Genomic DNA, 12,667 nt, shown 5'->3' with positions numbered 1-12,667 from the left:
CATTTTTTATATGTTTCTGTCTGTCCCCAGTAAAACAGCATTATTGGAAGGGCTAGAAGTGGATCAGTACATGTGGGGAATTCTCAATGCGATTCAAAAGTAAGTTTATTATTCACACATTGGGTCCCACAATTTTTCAGAGAAGTCCTATTAAATGCACTTGAGATATGATTGTTAAATTATAAACATCCTGTTATGTACAGTCATGAATGTTGTTCCATTCTTGCAGTTCGGAGTTTGAAGAGGTCACCATCGACCCTACGTGTAGTTGGAGGCCGGTGGCCATTAAGTCAGACATTCATATAAAGGAGGACCCAGATGGGCCTCTGGCCAAGCGTTTTAAAACCATGAGTCCCAGTCAAATGATCATGCCTAATGTGATGGATATGATCGCCCAGCTGGGTCCTGGCCCTTCACCCTACACCCCCCTACACCCTCAGCATGGAGGAAACAATGGCGAATATGGGGGGCAAGGTAGAGGTCAGCATCCGATCAGACTCTCTGCTCTTTCCACTCTGTCCATCTCATAAACTAGTCCTTAGTGTTTTACAAGCTTCATTGTTTAGGTACGCTTCATTTTTTTCCTTCAGTCGTAACAGTCAGAAGAACTTACGCCTGCGAACTTTTAACAGGCTGATTTGCCGTCCAAGCTGTCTAAATCTCTCTAACTCTTTGTGCTTCTGAGGTCATCGCTCCTTATTGCTGTTTCTCTGTTTTGTGCATCAGGCAATAGTTACCAGGGCCATGGAAACTTTGACTTCTCCCACAGTAACTCTGGTGGCGGAGCTCCCATGAATGACTTCATGCATGGACCCCAGCTCTCACATCCACCAGACGTGCCCAGCAGCCTCATGGCCCCTGACAAGCCTCTCGCCCACGGCATGCCCGACTCGGTAAATCACTTCAAGCAACAAGCACTGATGTTTGAGACATGGTATTTAAACCTGGGGACAAAAGTTAAAGACTCCCGCACAGTCTCTTTTAAAGTTTGATATTAGTCACACATCCAACAATACTAGAGTAAAAATGACAATTTCAAAAATAAGTGGCTGATGCCTTAATTAAAAGGAGTAGAAGGATCAGGAATGGGCATCTATTTATTTTGAAGAATGTTTGTAACCAAACAGATGTGGGGCACCATTGACTTCCATAATATATTTTTTTTCCATGCTATGAAAGTCAATGTTGCCCCACAACTGTTTGGTTACCCATGTTCTTCAAAATATCTTCTTTTGTGTTCAGCAGAACAAAAAAAATGTATACAGGTTTGGAACAACTTGAGGGTGAGTAAATGATGACAGAATTTTTATTTTGGAGTGAACTGTCCCTTTAACATGAGGCAAGTCCCACATTCGTAACATAAATAGTGCAAACCTTCTTTAGCTTAAAACATACAAAACTGTGCATGACACTAATTTTGGGATTAATCACAATAGCCTTGTTACACTGTGAGCAATGTTCTTGTGATTAATAAATCTGCAGGTCTCTGTTTTTTGTGTTGATTTCAAACTCGAAGAAAAAAAAAGCCCCCCAAAATACCTAAATTAACCATTTCCTCTTAGTATTAAACTATATATATAATTTGGTTTTGCACAGTCAAACACAGTATTTCAAAGTCTGCACCATCATTTGATAGTGTGTGAACCGCAAACATGTGGCATACTAGAAAGTTTCATCTAGTGTCTACGCTATTTCTCCCCAAAACTTATGAGTGATAAAAATGTCTTTAAATAGTTTAACTTTTACCAAACATCTGAAAATGTCATTTTGCAAATCATCTGAGTTTAATTGAAGGTGGATGTGCTCTGGAATCATCTGCATGGCACTTGTCTTGCTCTCGATCTGTCTATGGCCGCCACTCAAGCTCCCTCAGTCTCATCGCTCCTCTTTCCTCCCTCTGCAGATGCCCCATCCTGTGAGCGCTGATCAATCCCATGTTTCCATGCAGCCAGGCATGCATGCGTCCCCCCACCCCAACAGCCAATCAGCTCAGCCATTGCATCACAGCGGCCCCCCATCCTCCCAGCCCCCGCGCCAGCCCCCGCCCCCACAGCAGCCAGGCCAAAACAGTCACCCACATGCCGACATGACCTTCAACCCTGCCTCTGATGGGCAGCCAGGTGGCCAGGGACCTGCAGACATGCCCGAGCCTTCTCTGGATGTGAGTATACACACCAATGGTTGTTTATTTTACGCTTCTTTCATTTCTGCTGCTAACATTACTCGCACAATCATGTTATCATCACGCTTTTCTTATGGTCCAAAGCTCTGAGCGTTTCCATAAGATCTGATTGAAGGAATATTCGGATTCAGATTATAAGTTAAAGGTAGCGTAGGCAATTTTCGGAGAGGCTAGTAATAGCGAGCTAGCTTTGAAAGCATAAGATCCCACCCTCCCTTCAGAGCATCTCCAAAGCCACGCCTCCTCCAAAACAAATAAACACGTACAGCAGAGAGCAAACAAAAGCGTCACGAGAGATGGCGTTAAACTACCACGTGTCTCAAAGCACATGATGTTACAATAATAAACATAAACAACTTAAAGAGCACCGGCCTGTATCACCTGACTGCTGCAGATTCATTTCGGCGTTGATAGTGCTGTCATTGAAATTTGAGTGACGAACTGCTTTGAGTATAACGCCACAGGTTTCCATCTCTTCCAAATGACAGTAGTTATGGCGTGAACGCTGCATAAGCACTTTATTTTGGTTCTAGTTAAACTTTAAAAGGTGGCTGCTGTTTCGGTTGTGGTGCTCGGTGACTGACGTCTGTCTAACTCTACATAGCATTAAACGCACTGACGACGTGTGATGTCTGCGTGAGCAGGGTGCGCGGACTGAATGCAATGATTGGACAAACATTTGATGGTCCTATGCCTTCCACAGACAATATATATACATTTAGACCACTTAGCGATTGCCATCAGGATGTGAAGAGACTTTCAACCAGCATAACAAAAAATGTTTTGGAACAAATCACCCACCCTGCCTTTAAGCTCAAACTACAGCATTTTGAGGCATAATATTGATAACCGCAAAACTAAATTTCCACTTGTCTTTCAAAAATCTGGGTTACAGTGAAAAATGTTAACCTTTTTCTGTGCAGTTATATCTAATTTCCAACTTTTTTGTTTTGACAACTTAATGCCATAAACGGTTTAAACGGCTTTACAGTTCAAATAATACACAACTTTTAACAGACATAATTTGTCTTAAAATTATCTGCAAATTGTCAGCTTATTTCTGCTTGTAAATCCTCACCTATTCACTTCCATTCTAAATGCCTCACTTTGACCTTGGTTTTAACTTTTTTCAAGGGATGAGTTGTTGTTGTTGTTTTTACGCCACCAATGCTGTCGATTGAGCTTAACTTGTATTGAACCCAGTATATTTCCATTAAGGTTCTTTTTGCAAGATTGTAACGTAAATGTGTGTCTGTCTGTCTCCCTTCGCAGCTCCTGCCAGAACTGGCAAACCCAGACGAGCTGCTGTCATACCTAGACCCTCCGGACCTCCCAAGCAGCAGCAATGACGATCTGCTTTCCCTCTTTGAGAACAACTGACTTCTTTCAGTCGGCCTTTTGGAGAGGGCCTAATTTGTTTGGCTGTCAGGAATCGAGAGGCACCTGAAGACTGACTCTGTACTTTACAAACAGGAAACAGCCATCCTTTTGCCTCTTCCTCGTGTAAATATCTCACTCTTTTACAAGCAACCTTTTCCACACATATAAGGCAGCCATGTTGGTTGGCACTAAAGTGATATCTTTCAATACTAATGGAAATACATGTGCAGCTATAATCAGTTCATATGAATACGTCACACAGAACTATGTGTGTGCTCACTAGGAAAGTATTGTAGCATTTTTAATTCAGATTTTTTTCCTTTTGTGAAAAGAAGACCTGAATAGAAATATATATATAAATATATATATTTCTTCCTGTACCGGCCTCTGTGTGTCCGCAATCTCTTGAAGGTTTGTTCTTCCAAGCTATACCACCACGGCTTCCCAAATCCTCATCAGCTGGACGTCCACACTGTTTTGTTTTTTTGTCCATCTCCCTTGAAAAAGCACAAGAGAATGCGTCAAACTGCACCTGGAAGCCTGTAAAGGAGACAACAAAAGGGAAGAAAGCTTATCTCGCAATCACCAGAATGATCTAACCCTCCCATCCCAGAGACTAACGATGGGAGTTTTGCAAAAGTCCTCCAAACACTCCCAAACTCTCACGCCACAGGACACGAGAATGTGTCCTGTTCTGGTACACCGCGCAGCTTTGCACCTCATTTTGTAATGTGATTCATATGTCCAGCACCTTCAGACATATGCATCACGTTCTAAACAAATGCTTGAGGGCATCACGGCATGCATTTTCCTTTTCCTGCTCGAGACAGAATAGCAAACATTTCAGCACTGTACCATATCATTGTGCATCTTCCGACAGACTGTTCCTCCTCCCGCAATGTCCTGTGGATTTTCCACTCTAGCGGTCACGGTGCAAGAAGAAAGCAATTCACATTTCAAAGGGTAGTCAGTCTTGTGTCATCTGTCTTCTCTGTGAGTTCTCTTCATGCATGAGGCTTGGTCGTCGTAGGCCCTTGATGTTTGTACACCTTTTCTGACAAACCTCATACAATGTTGAAACATTCACTGTTGCCAATCGCCCCTTATTTGAGTGATTTTCTGTTTTTATTTAGCCTTTTATTCATGAACTGTCATGTTAAAGTTTTATTTTATAATGCACAATATATTGTTCATATAATTTGTTTCTGTTGTTACAATTGTACAAAAATATGTACATTTATCACAAGATGTCCATGGAATACCAAAGTTATGCACCCTGATTTGAAAAGGTGGCCCTAACCTATTTTTGACAAGCCCATTTTCAAATTGTTACCCATAGAATTTGATCTAATGTGTAATTTGTCCCACTTTTATCATTTTGTTTACATGTAAAATCATAGTTATTATACAACAAACAATGAAGAAAGTGTTTTTAGAATATGTTCTATATTTATAGATTTTACTTTTTAAATTCAATTATATAATTAAGCTATACATTCTCAATACCCATAAATGCATTAGCAAGTGCATACAATTATCACAGCAACTGTACATTTCAGTAAAACTTTTGTAACAGCAGCTCAGTGAAGGCTAACAATGTCCATGTATACAAGATGGATTTTTTTCAAATGAATTTTTTGTTTGTTTGTTTTTAAATTAAAACAGCCCACTCAAATAATTGTCAGTATTTATGATATTTGTAATAATGACATTTCCATGATACTGATGTTACTCAAAGACTGTTGAAGAAGGCTGGCATCTGAATACTGTTTGGGATGTGTTTTGTTGTTGAAACATCACCATTTGAAACATGTTTCCATTTTAAGTTATTTTTTTATGAATTGCAATATTAGTTTTTAGATATTTTTTTTTTGTTTGTTTGTTTTGTTTCTGTTCTTCTTGGTGTAGAATTATGTAAAAAAGAGAGAAAAAAAAAAAAGAAGAAAAAAAAGAAGCTGTTTGTCGTTGACAATTGAAATACTTAGAACTCCAACAGGAAAAGTGGGTTCAAGTTCTATAGCGTTTGTCTGTAGTTCACTTGTATATCCTTTTTCAAAGATGCACTGCCACATATTCGTTCCCACTTTGTAGACACAAATAAGACTCCTAAAGTTGTCGGCTCTGAGCTGTCACATGCTATCGATGTACAGTCATTGGAGGGACAATGGGCGCTGAGGCACGAACAGAAGGGGTTGAACGAATTAGACTGTGTTCACTACTTGGCCACAGGTGAGGGTTCAGAGAGAGTCGAAGGAAAAAAAAAGGGGGAAGGGGCACATTAGGGATGCATGTACATATGTAAATGATAAATAGAGACACGTTAACAGAAATGTATTCATTTTCCCCAGGGGAATGTGCATTGTGTATTTAGAATTTGTAAAGCTTGCATCCTCCCATCAGAATCTAAATTGGGTAAAATGAATCTGTGTTTGTTAGCGTCTGTGGAACCTCTAAGCATTTGTTCACTTTTTGTAAAATATTCATCCCACATGACTGAGGAATTTGGGGAGGGGATAAAAAGAGACACATTTGTTTTACATTTGTGTAATATTTAGCTTATGTGTATTGCTCCATTTCTTGTGTACTTAATAAGGTGCTAGAGAAGATAATGAAGAAAGTCCTGGGGAAATCATTTGGACAACAGGGAACATGGGTCCAGGAGCGGTTCCAAAAGATTGTAACCAAAATCCAGAGTTTGTAAAATTTTGATATCATGATCAGGAAAATTCAAAACAAAAATGAGGTACAATCTAAAGTGATTGGCACCAAATGTTGCAGTTGTCTTTGCTTGTACATTCTGTTGTACAATCATTTCATATTCTAAACTGGTCAGAGGAAAAAAAAACAACAAAAAACTAATTGTGATTTTTAGTCTTGCAAAACTGTATGTAGTTAGATGCTGTGACATCCTAATATTTATCTAATAAATATGTATTCAGATGAAACAACCTTGCAGTGTTTCTGAGGTTTCATTTGGTGTGCATTCATAGCTGTGAAAACCACAGGCTTTACAGTTACTGCAAGAAAACAACCACAAAGAACAAAGCAAGCAGAGTTTGTAACCACAGGGAGGCAAATGTTTCCTATGGATTAAAAGGCTTCTTCAGTGACTCCAGTCTTAAAGCAAGTTCACCAGAAAAGATCTGTTCAGAGACAGTTATGCAGATTACACTGAGTTATCCCAGTAGATAGCTACAGGGGAGTTACTCTTTGAATCATTCACTAATAATAATAATAAAACACCGGGTCATGGTAGTTGAACAAGGGTTTACTCAGGGTTACAGGATTAGTTTCAAGTCGCAAAGACAAATCAGGCTTTGTTGGTATCATCAACTTTCTCTGTCAACTCAGGCTTTGATCCTGAGATCCTTTATAGCTTTATCTATTGATTCTAAAGCTTATTTATATTACCTTCATATATTTATTAAAACAGAGTGTTTATATAATAATTGATCAAATAAAATTATACATGTGTAATGGATTAAAATGATGCTGTCATTACTCACCCTCTTGTCGTTCCAAGATGTCGTTCGTCATCGGAACACTAATGAAGATCTTTTGGATGAAATCTGAGAGCTTTCAACTGACACATTGACACTTCAAAAAGTTAATAAAGAGGTTATAAAACTAATCCATATGAATTGAGCGGTTTAATCCATATTTTCGGAAGAGACTCAATCGCTTTATGATTCAGATTTAATTTAGGCTTTTATTCAAATATAAATATTGATCAGTGAACATACAGTAGAAGCTCAACCATGCTTGCCAAGAACAAACCTCTTGCGGAGCTGCATAACACCAATGAACTTCATTGGTTCTCGCATGTCAAGCAAGCATATGCTTGAGCTTCTGTTTACCACACATGATGTGTGAGTTGATGAATGTGTTTATATGTGAATAAAAGCCTAAATTCAATCTGTTCATCTTATAAAGCGGTCGTGTCTCTTCAGAAAAATTGGACTAAACCGCTCAATTCACTTTGAAGGCAAGGCAGGTAAACATTTAACAGGAGAGTTTAGAGAGCTTGGAAATCAGCGAGAACGATTCGTTCACTGAAAAGATTCATTCAAAAACAATGATTCGTTAACGAGCAGTGCAATCTCAAAGTCGAATCATGCATTAAGCGCTAAGTAAACTAAAAAGATAAGTGACAAGGAACTGTGCCAACATGATTAAATATAGGGCTTTTCTCGTAATCACAACGTATGTGATTAGACTAGCGCGGAGAAAAGTAACATAACAATGTGAACAGTTTACATTGATGACCCCAAAGAGCTTAAAAAGTAGGCTAATCGAATCAAAATGATATCCTTCTGTCGACTCGTCAGACCACATGGTGTCGCTGTTGATTTTAACTTGACAATATAATGGCTCTCTTTGCTTTGACCATAGAAGAACATGTTACTGTCACATGACTGTGGCTAAACCTTGAACGCTGATTATTGCATCTATTCGTTGATGGGTTTACAACACCACAGCGAGAATGTTACAACTGAAAAATCGTTTGAAATATTGCTCTGTCGCAATCGCTGCAAACCGACTGGTTTCAGGGCCGATGAAGAACCCTATTGTGTTTATGGACATTGCAGCTGACGGCGAGTCCATTGGAAGAATTATTATTGAGGCAAGTCATGATTTATTGAAGCTGAACAGTACATAAAAAGATAGTTATTTGTCATGTAACATTAATGCGCGAAACAGAGACTGAGAAGTCGAAATTAATATAAAAGTTTATGGTGCAATGTAAAGAGTGAGGGAAAATGAAATGAATATGTTTTTATCAGCAGTTGTTTCTGTCCTTAATATGGCACATTTTATAAATAATCGTGCACACTTTATTTTAAGATGTCCGGGTTACAGTGTAGAATTAACTACGGGTTAGGGTGTATTTTAGGGTTAGTTGCATGTTATTATGCACAATTTACAAATAGATAAACTACATGTAACGTGTAAGAGGGACACTGTAAAATAAAGTGTTACAATGATCTTATTATTAAACATATTATCAATAATAATAATAATGTGTTGTTAAATATTCTAAATGTGTATTTGCAGCTATATGCTGACGCTGTACCCAAAACGGCTGGTAAGCAAACATGGGTTTCATAAAAATATTGATTTTAACTAATTCATATAGAATGTATGGGGCCCATCAAAAAATGCAAATGAAAATGTGCAATGTAAACTATATACAATATATAATGTACAATAGTTGATGATTAAACAAAAGCAAAATTCCGCAATGTTATACAATAGATCCGTTCTCATGGTTCTTGTCTTTCAGCAAACTTCCGGGCCCTCTGTACAGGAGAGTATGGCTTTGGATACAAGGGTTCAGATTTCCACAGAATCATCCCTGAGTTCATGTGTCAGGTAACTATTAGTGCTACTGATCATTTGTCTGATTTTATATATATATCATCTTAAAATGTCATATCTCTCTACGTGTTTTTTATTGGTTATGAGTTATATGTTTTGATCATAACTCTATCTAATTATTGATGTTTTGCTGACAGGGTGGAGATTTCACAAATCATAATGGCACTGGTGGAAAGTCTATTTATGGAAAGAAATTTAGCGATGAGAATTTCAAGCTGAAGCACACTGGACCAGGTGATGTCACTACTGTACTGTCACAAAAATAAAGGGTTAAACTAGCTTTAGACTACACATGCAATCATACCCATGCATCTAATAATGATGCTGAAGAATTTGTAAAAATAATCAAATGTAAAATGTGGTCTGAGGTTACTATAGTCACATTGGTAGCTGATCCCAGAATATTTAATAATGCAATGAAAACTTTATGAATGGAGGACAGTCCAATTCTATGGAGATCCAACGTCTATTCAGCTAGACATGGCATCCTCTGGGATCTGATTCAGCACAATTTCATCATTATGAGCCTGTCAGAATGTGCAAAAAAAAAAACCGCATGTGCACATCTGTTTAAAGCCACGAGGTGGTGGTAAGGATCCCTCAGTTGCAGAAACAGATTTTGTAATCTTCAAACAAATGACCTACTTTCTAAGCAGGTCAAAGCCAGCATATTGTAGTGCATTTTTGGTGCCAGGGGGATCCTACACCAGCACACCATCTTGATGGATTAATATGGGCAAATAGTGTTGGGTTGTGTAATACATGACTGGATGTAATTGTAGTAGAGAGCCGTAACTTACCCAACCCAGATGTTGTCTTTCATCCAGAACCCCCTGCTGCTTTTCAAACTCTTTTTTTCTTATTCCTGGGTTTTTATTGTGGAACTGTTGATTGTTAGATTTTCCCTCAATCTCTATATCATTAAATTATTTAAAGTGACAAATTTGCTTATATAAAGCATGCAGTAGGTGGTCTGATTCTCTCTCTTTCTCATGTAGGTGTTCTGTCTATGGCAAACTCTGGGCCCAACACAAATGGATCCCAGTTTTTCATCTGCACTGCGAAAACAGAATGGTATGCTGGTGGAGGGGTGATTTAATTATTTCCCATCCCAAGTGTTTTCATTTTTTTTGGGATTGATGTTCCTGACGTTCTCTTTTAGGCTCGATGGCAAGCATGTTGTGTTCGGGCAGGTCAAAGGTGGTATGGACACAGTCTCTCTTATGGAGTCCTATGGCTTACATGATGGAGGAACTGTAAAAAAGATTGTCATTACAGACTGTGGAGAACTCAAGTAACCCGGGAAACATCTGTTCATTTTAATATGATCAAACTTTTTCATGACTGAAACTGCTTAATGCATGTGTTTTGAAAAGAAATTCTATATTTTTTTTCTACATTTATGTTACCTACCTACTTATTGCCATTTTAATTTGTCAGTCTGTGGATTCATTAAGGTGTTTTATGCTTGCTAAGTAAGCAAAAGACTCAGTAAGTATGGTTATTACTTACCCCTAGACAAAAAATCTTGCTTATGGGTCAAATACCATGGGCCATGAGCAAATTTATACTGTTAAAGCCATTTTATAAAGGCTATATGGAGATTGTTTATCTTCTAAAAGCTATGCCAGAGAAACCCCAAGAGGTATTTTAAGTAAATAAATGCACATGAAACTGGGTTTGACATATGGAATTTCTTCCAGGATATTTGCATCCTGTGCCCATTTTTTTTTTTTTTTTTTTAATGACTCAAGGCTGTTTTCCAGATGAGGGCCGACTACAACTGTAGCAGTATATCTAGTTGCGTGGCATGCTTTTTAAATCTTCCCAAACCTTTTTTTAGACTCTATCCAGCGACAAGATTTCCTGTCCCCCTAAAGCAGGATATGACATCCTGTTTGGCTACGAAACAGTGGCTATCTCCACCTTCAACGTTAAACTTTCAGCAAGAATCTTCTGAACATGTTAATACAATAGTTGTGGAGACACTTGGGAATACGAGTTTGTCAGATGTATTCCATTATAACTGCAGCCAGCTGACATCCACATACCCTGAAATGAAAATGAGCGGTTCGTTTTAGACGGTGTGTAGGTGTAGCTTATCACAGTAATGTCTTATGAAAGTAAATTATGAACCTTTGTGGAGACCAGTGCTCTCTCCTAAATGAAACCATATGGGGTCTGAACTCGCAACTGATTTGTTTGACTTCTCCGATTGCACGGTTGCTATAGAGACATTCTCATTCCCGCTCTGTTTTAGTCTGCATTGTTGTAACAAACTTGATATAATTTGGGTCTCCACCCTCTAGTGAAGTTTAAGGGATTTGGAATGTGTAGACCAATTACTTAAAGTTGGCTTCAAGAGTAAAGCCAGCGCCATCGCCAAGTCCTAACCTTCACATACAGCACTCATGTGTTTACAATCATCACAAGTAATTAGGTTGAGTGAAAAAAATACACATCTGTGTCTTCAAACCTGTGCTGTTGCAGAGACCAGGCGAACGCTAAACTTAAAGAAACGCCCCTCGATAAATTATTGTGATGTCAGAATGACAGCTGTTCCCCCACGGCTTCAGACTTTGGTTTTCCATTACACAAGCGCCATTCCCAAGGACCATATCTAAATAATTAATCGGTCCATACTGCCTTTGCCTGATTCAAAATGGACACAATTTCCCAACACCCAGAGACGGGCCAAAGAATAGGTTATAACGCAAAAACAGGCTGTATGTATGTTTGGGCAAAACTGAACAGAGAGATGAAACAGAGTCATGATTCATTTAGTCAATGTTTTAATTGAATAAACTTCTAAAAGCACAGTCTTCAGTTTTCCTAACTAACAAATAAGGCACATATCGGAATGCCGTTTCATGGACGCTGAGCTACAGATTTCATCTTGTCTCACATTCTAGTACATTCCATCATCAATGCTTTCTGTAGCTCGGTCCACTCCAATATGATGACAAATATATTACAGACATTACAAACATGAGTGTTAAATCAGTACATTCAGTAAATCTATTAATGGTACTGGAAATCCTAGGAGTGAATAGAGGCATTTATTAATGACTAACAATATTCTACAAAAGATTTCTTGGCAAGAATTAAACATGTATTAATATTAAATAAGAATACATTGCACAAATTATATTTCTTGAATCATTTAAAAACATGCACATGCAAACTTCAGCCCCACACTATTTTTTTCTACTTTATTTTTTTTTTTCCCATGTGAAGAAAAGCATTTCGACATCATTCCTGGACTTGGCAGTAACTGGAGACGGCTAACTAGAGCTCAGTTTCATACAGTATGGACCTGATTCACTAACACATTTCGACCATGTAAAAGGTTTGTACGTGCAATTCAGTGTTATGAACAATGACTCGGTTAGTCACGTCTTTTTGCCACTGTTTTGCATCTATAAAACCCCTCAGTAAAAAGGCTCTACGACTTACAGTGTGTGAGTCAGTCTCAGTTATGTTAAAAACAGCTGTTTGTGGTGATGTTAAAGCGAGTGTTATAGGTTTCCTATAAATGCAAATCAAACCATTCATGCTATATAGCAGACACAACCATTCGAAACAACGTTGAAGCACATGTATGCTCGTTATATACCAATAACATCTAGAATAACAAAACAAATAAAATGGCTTGTAAGGGCATAATAATTATGTACCAACCTTTGAATAATATTCTATGTAGTCATCAATATTTTCTTCATAGAG

At 38.2% G+C, this 12,667-nt stretch overlaps 2 protein-coding genes across 8 annotated transcripts in view; both read left to right on the top strand.

Moving 5' to 3' along the window:
* The window catches only part of zmiz1a (zinc finger, MIZ-type containing 1a), a 132,329-nt gene extending 125,827 nt beyond the window's left edge, over window positions 1-6,502 (top strand). For all 7 annotated transcript variants that reach the window (XM_079856407.1, XM_079856406.1, XM_079856405.1 and 4 more), the window contains 5 exons: window positions 31-99; window positions 230-480; window positions 727-893; window positions 1,904-2,161; window positions 3,455-6,502. In XM_079856407.1, coding sequence (XP_079712533.1) covers window positions 31-99; window positions 230-480; window positions 727-893; window positions 1,904-2,161; window positions 3,455-3,562 — 853 coding nt within the window. In that variant the 3' untranslated portion in view covers window positions 3,563-6,502. The remainder of the gene's footprint in view (window positions 1-30; window positions 100-229; window positions 481-726; window positions 894-1,903; window positions 2,162-3,454) is intronic.
* A 1,448-nt stretch (window positions 6,503-7,950) lies between these two features.
* On the top strand, window positions 7,951-12,081 carry ppifa (peptidylprolyl isomerase Fa). The gene is made up of 6 exons (XM_079854458.1): window positions 7,951-8,186; window positions 8,618-8,648; window positions 8,847-8,935; window positions 9,079-9,175; window positions 9,940-10,015; window positions 10,104-12,081. The coding sequence occupies exons 1-6, from the start codon at window positions 8,046-8,048 to the stop codon at window positions 10,237-10,239; spliced, it is 570 nt and encodes a 189-aa protein (XP_079710584.1). The 5' UTR covers window positions 7,951-8,045; the 3' UTR covers window positions 10,240-12,081.
* The last annotated feature ends 586 nt before the right edge of the window (window positions 12,082-12,667 follow it).

This window comes from Squalius cephalus (assembly GCF_949319135.1).
Source record: "Squalius cephalus genome assembly, chromosome: 21".
Taxonomy (NCBI): Eukaryota; Metazoa; Chordata; class Actinopteri; order Cypriniformes; family Leuciscidae; genus Squalius; species Squalius cephalus.
Note: the sequence above shows the minus strand (reverse complement) of the source record. Positions and strands in the feature narration are given on the sequence as shown.

Bases quoted from the DNA above. Each gene is read 5' to 3' on its own strand.
- ppifa (XM_079854458.1), top strand. From the start codon at position 8,046: ATGTTACAACTGAAAAATCGTTTGAAATATTGCTCTGTCGCAATCGCT. The intron at 8,936-9,078 runs GTAACTATTAGT...TTTTGCTGACAG, and splicing joins TCCCTGAGTTCATGTGTCAG to GGTGGAGATTTCACAAATCA. The intron at 9,176-9,939 runs GTGATGTCACTA...TTTCTCATGTAG, and splicing joins GCTGAAGCACACTGGACCAG to GTGTTCTGTCTATGGCAAAC.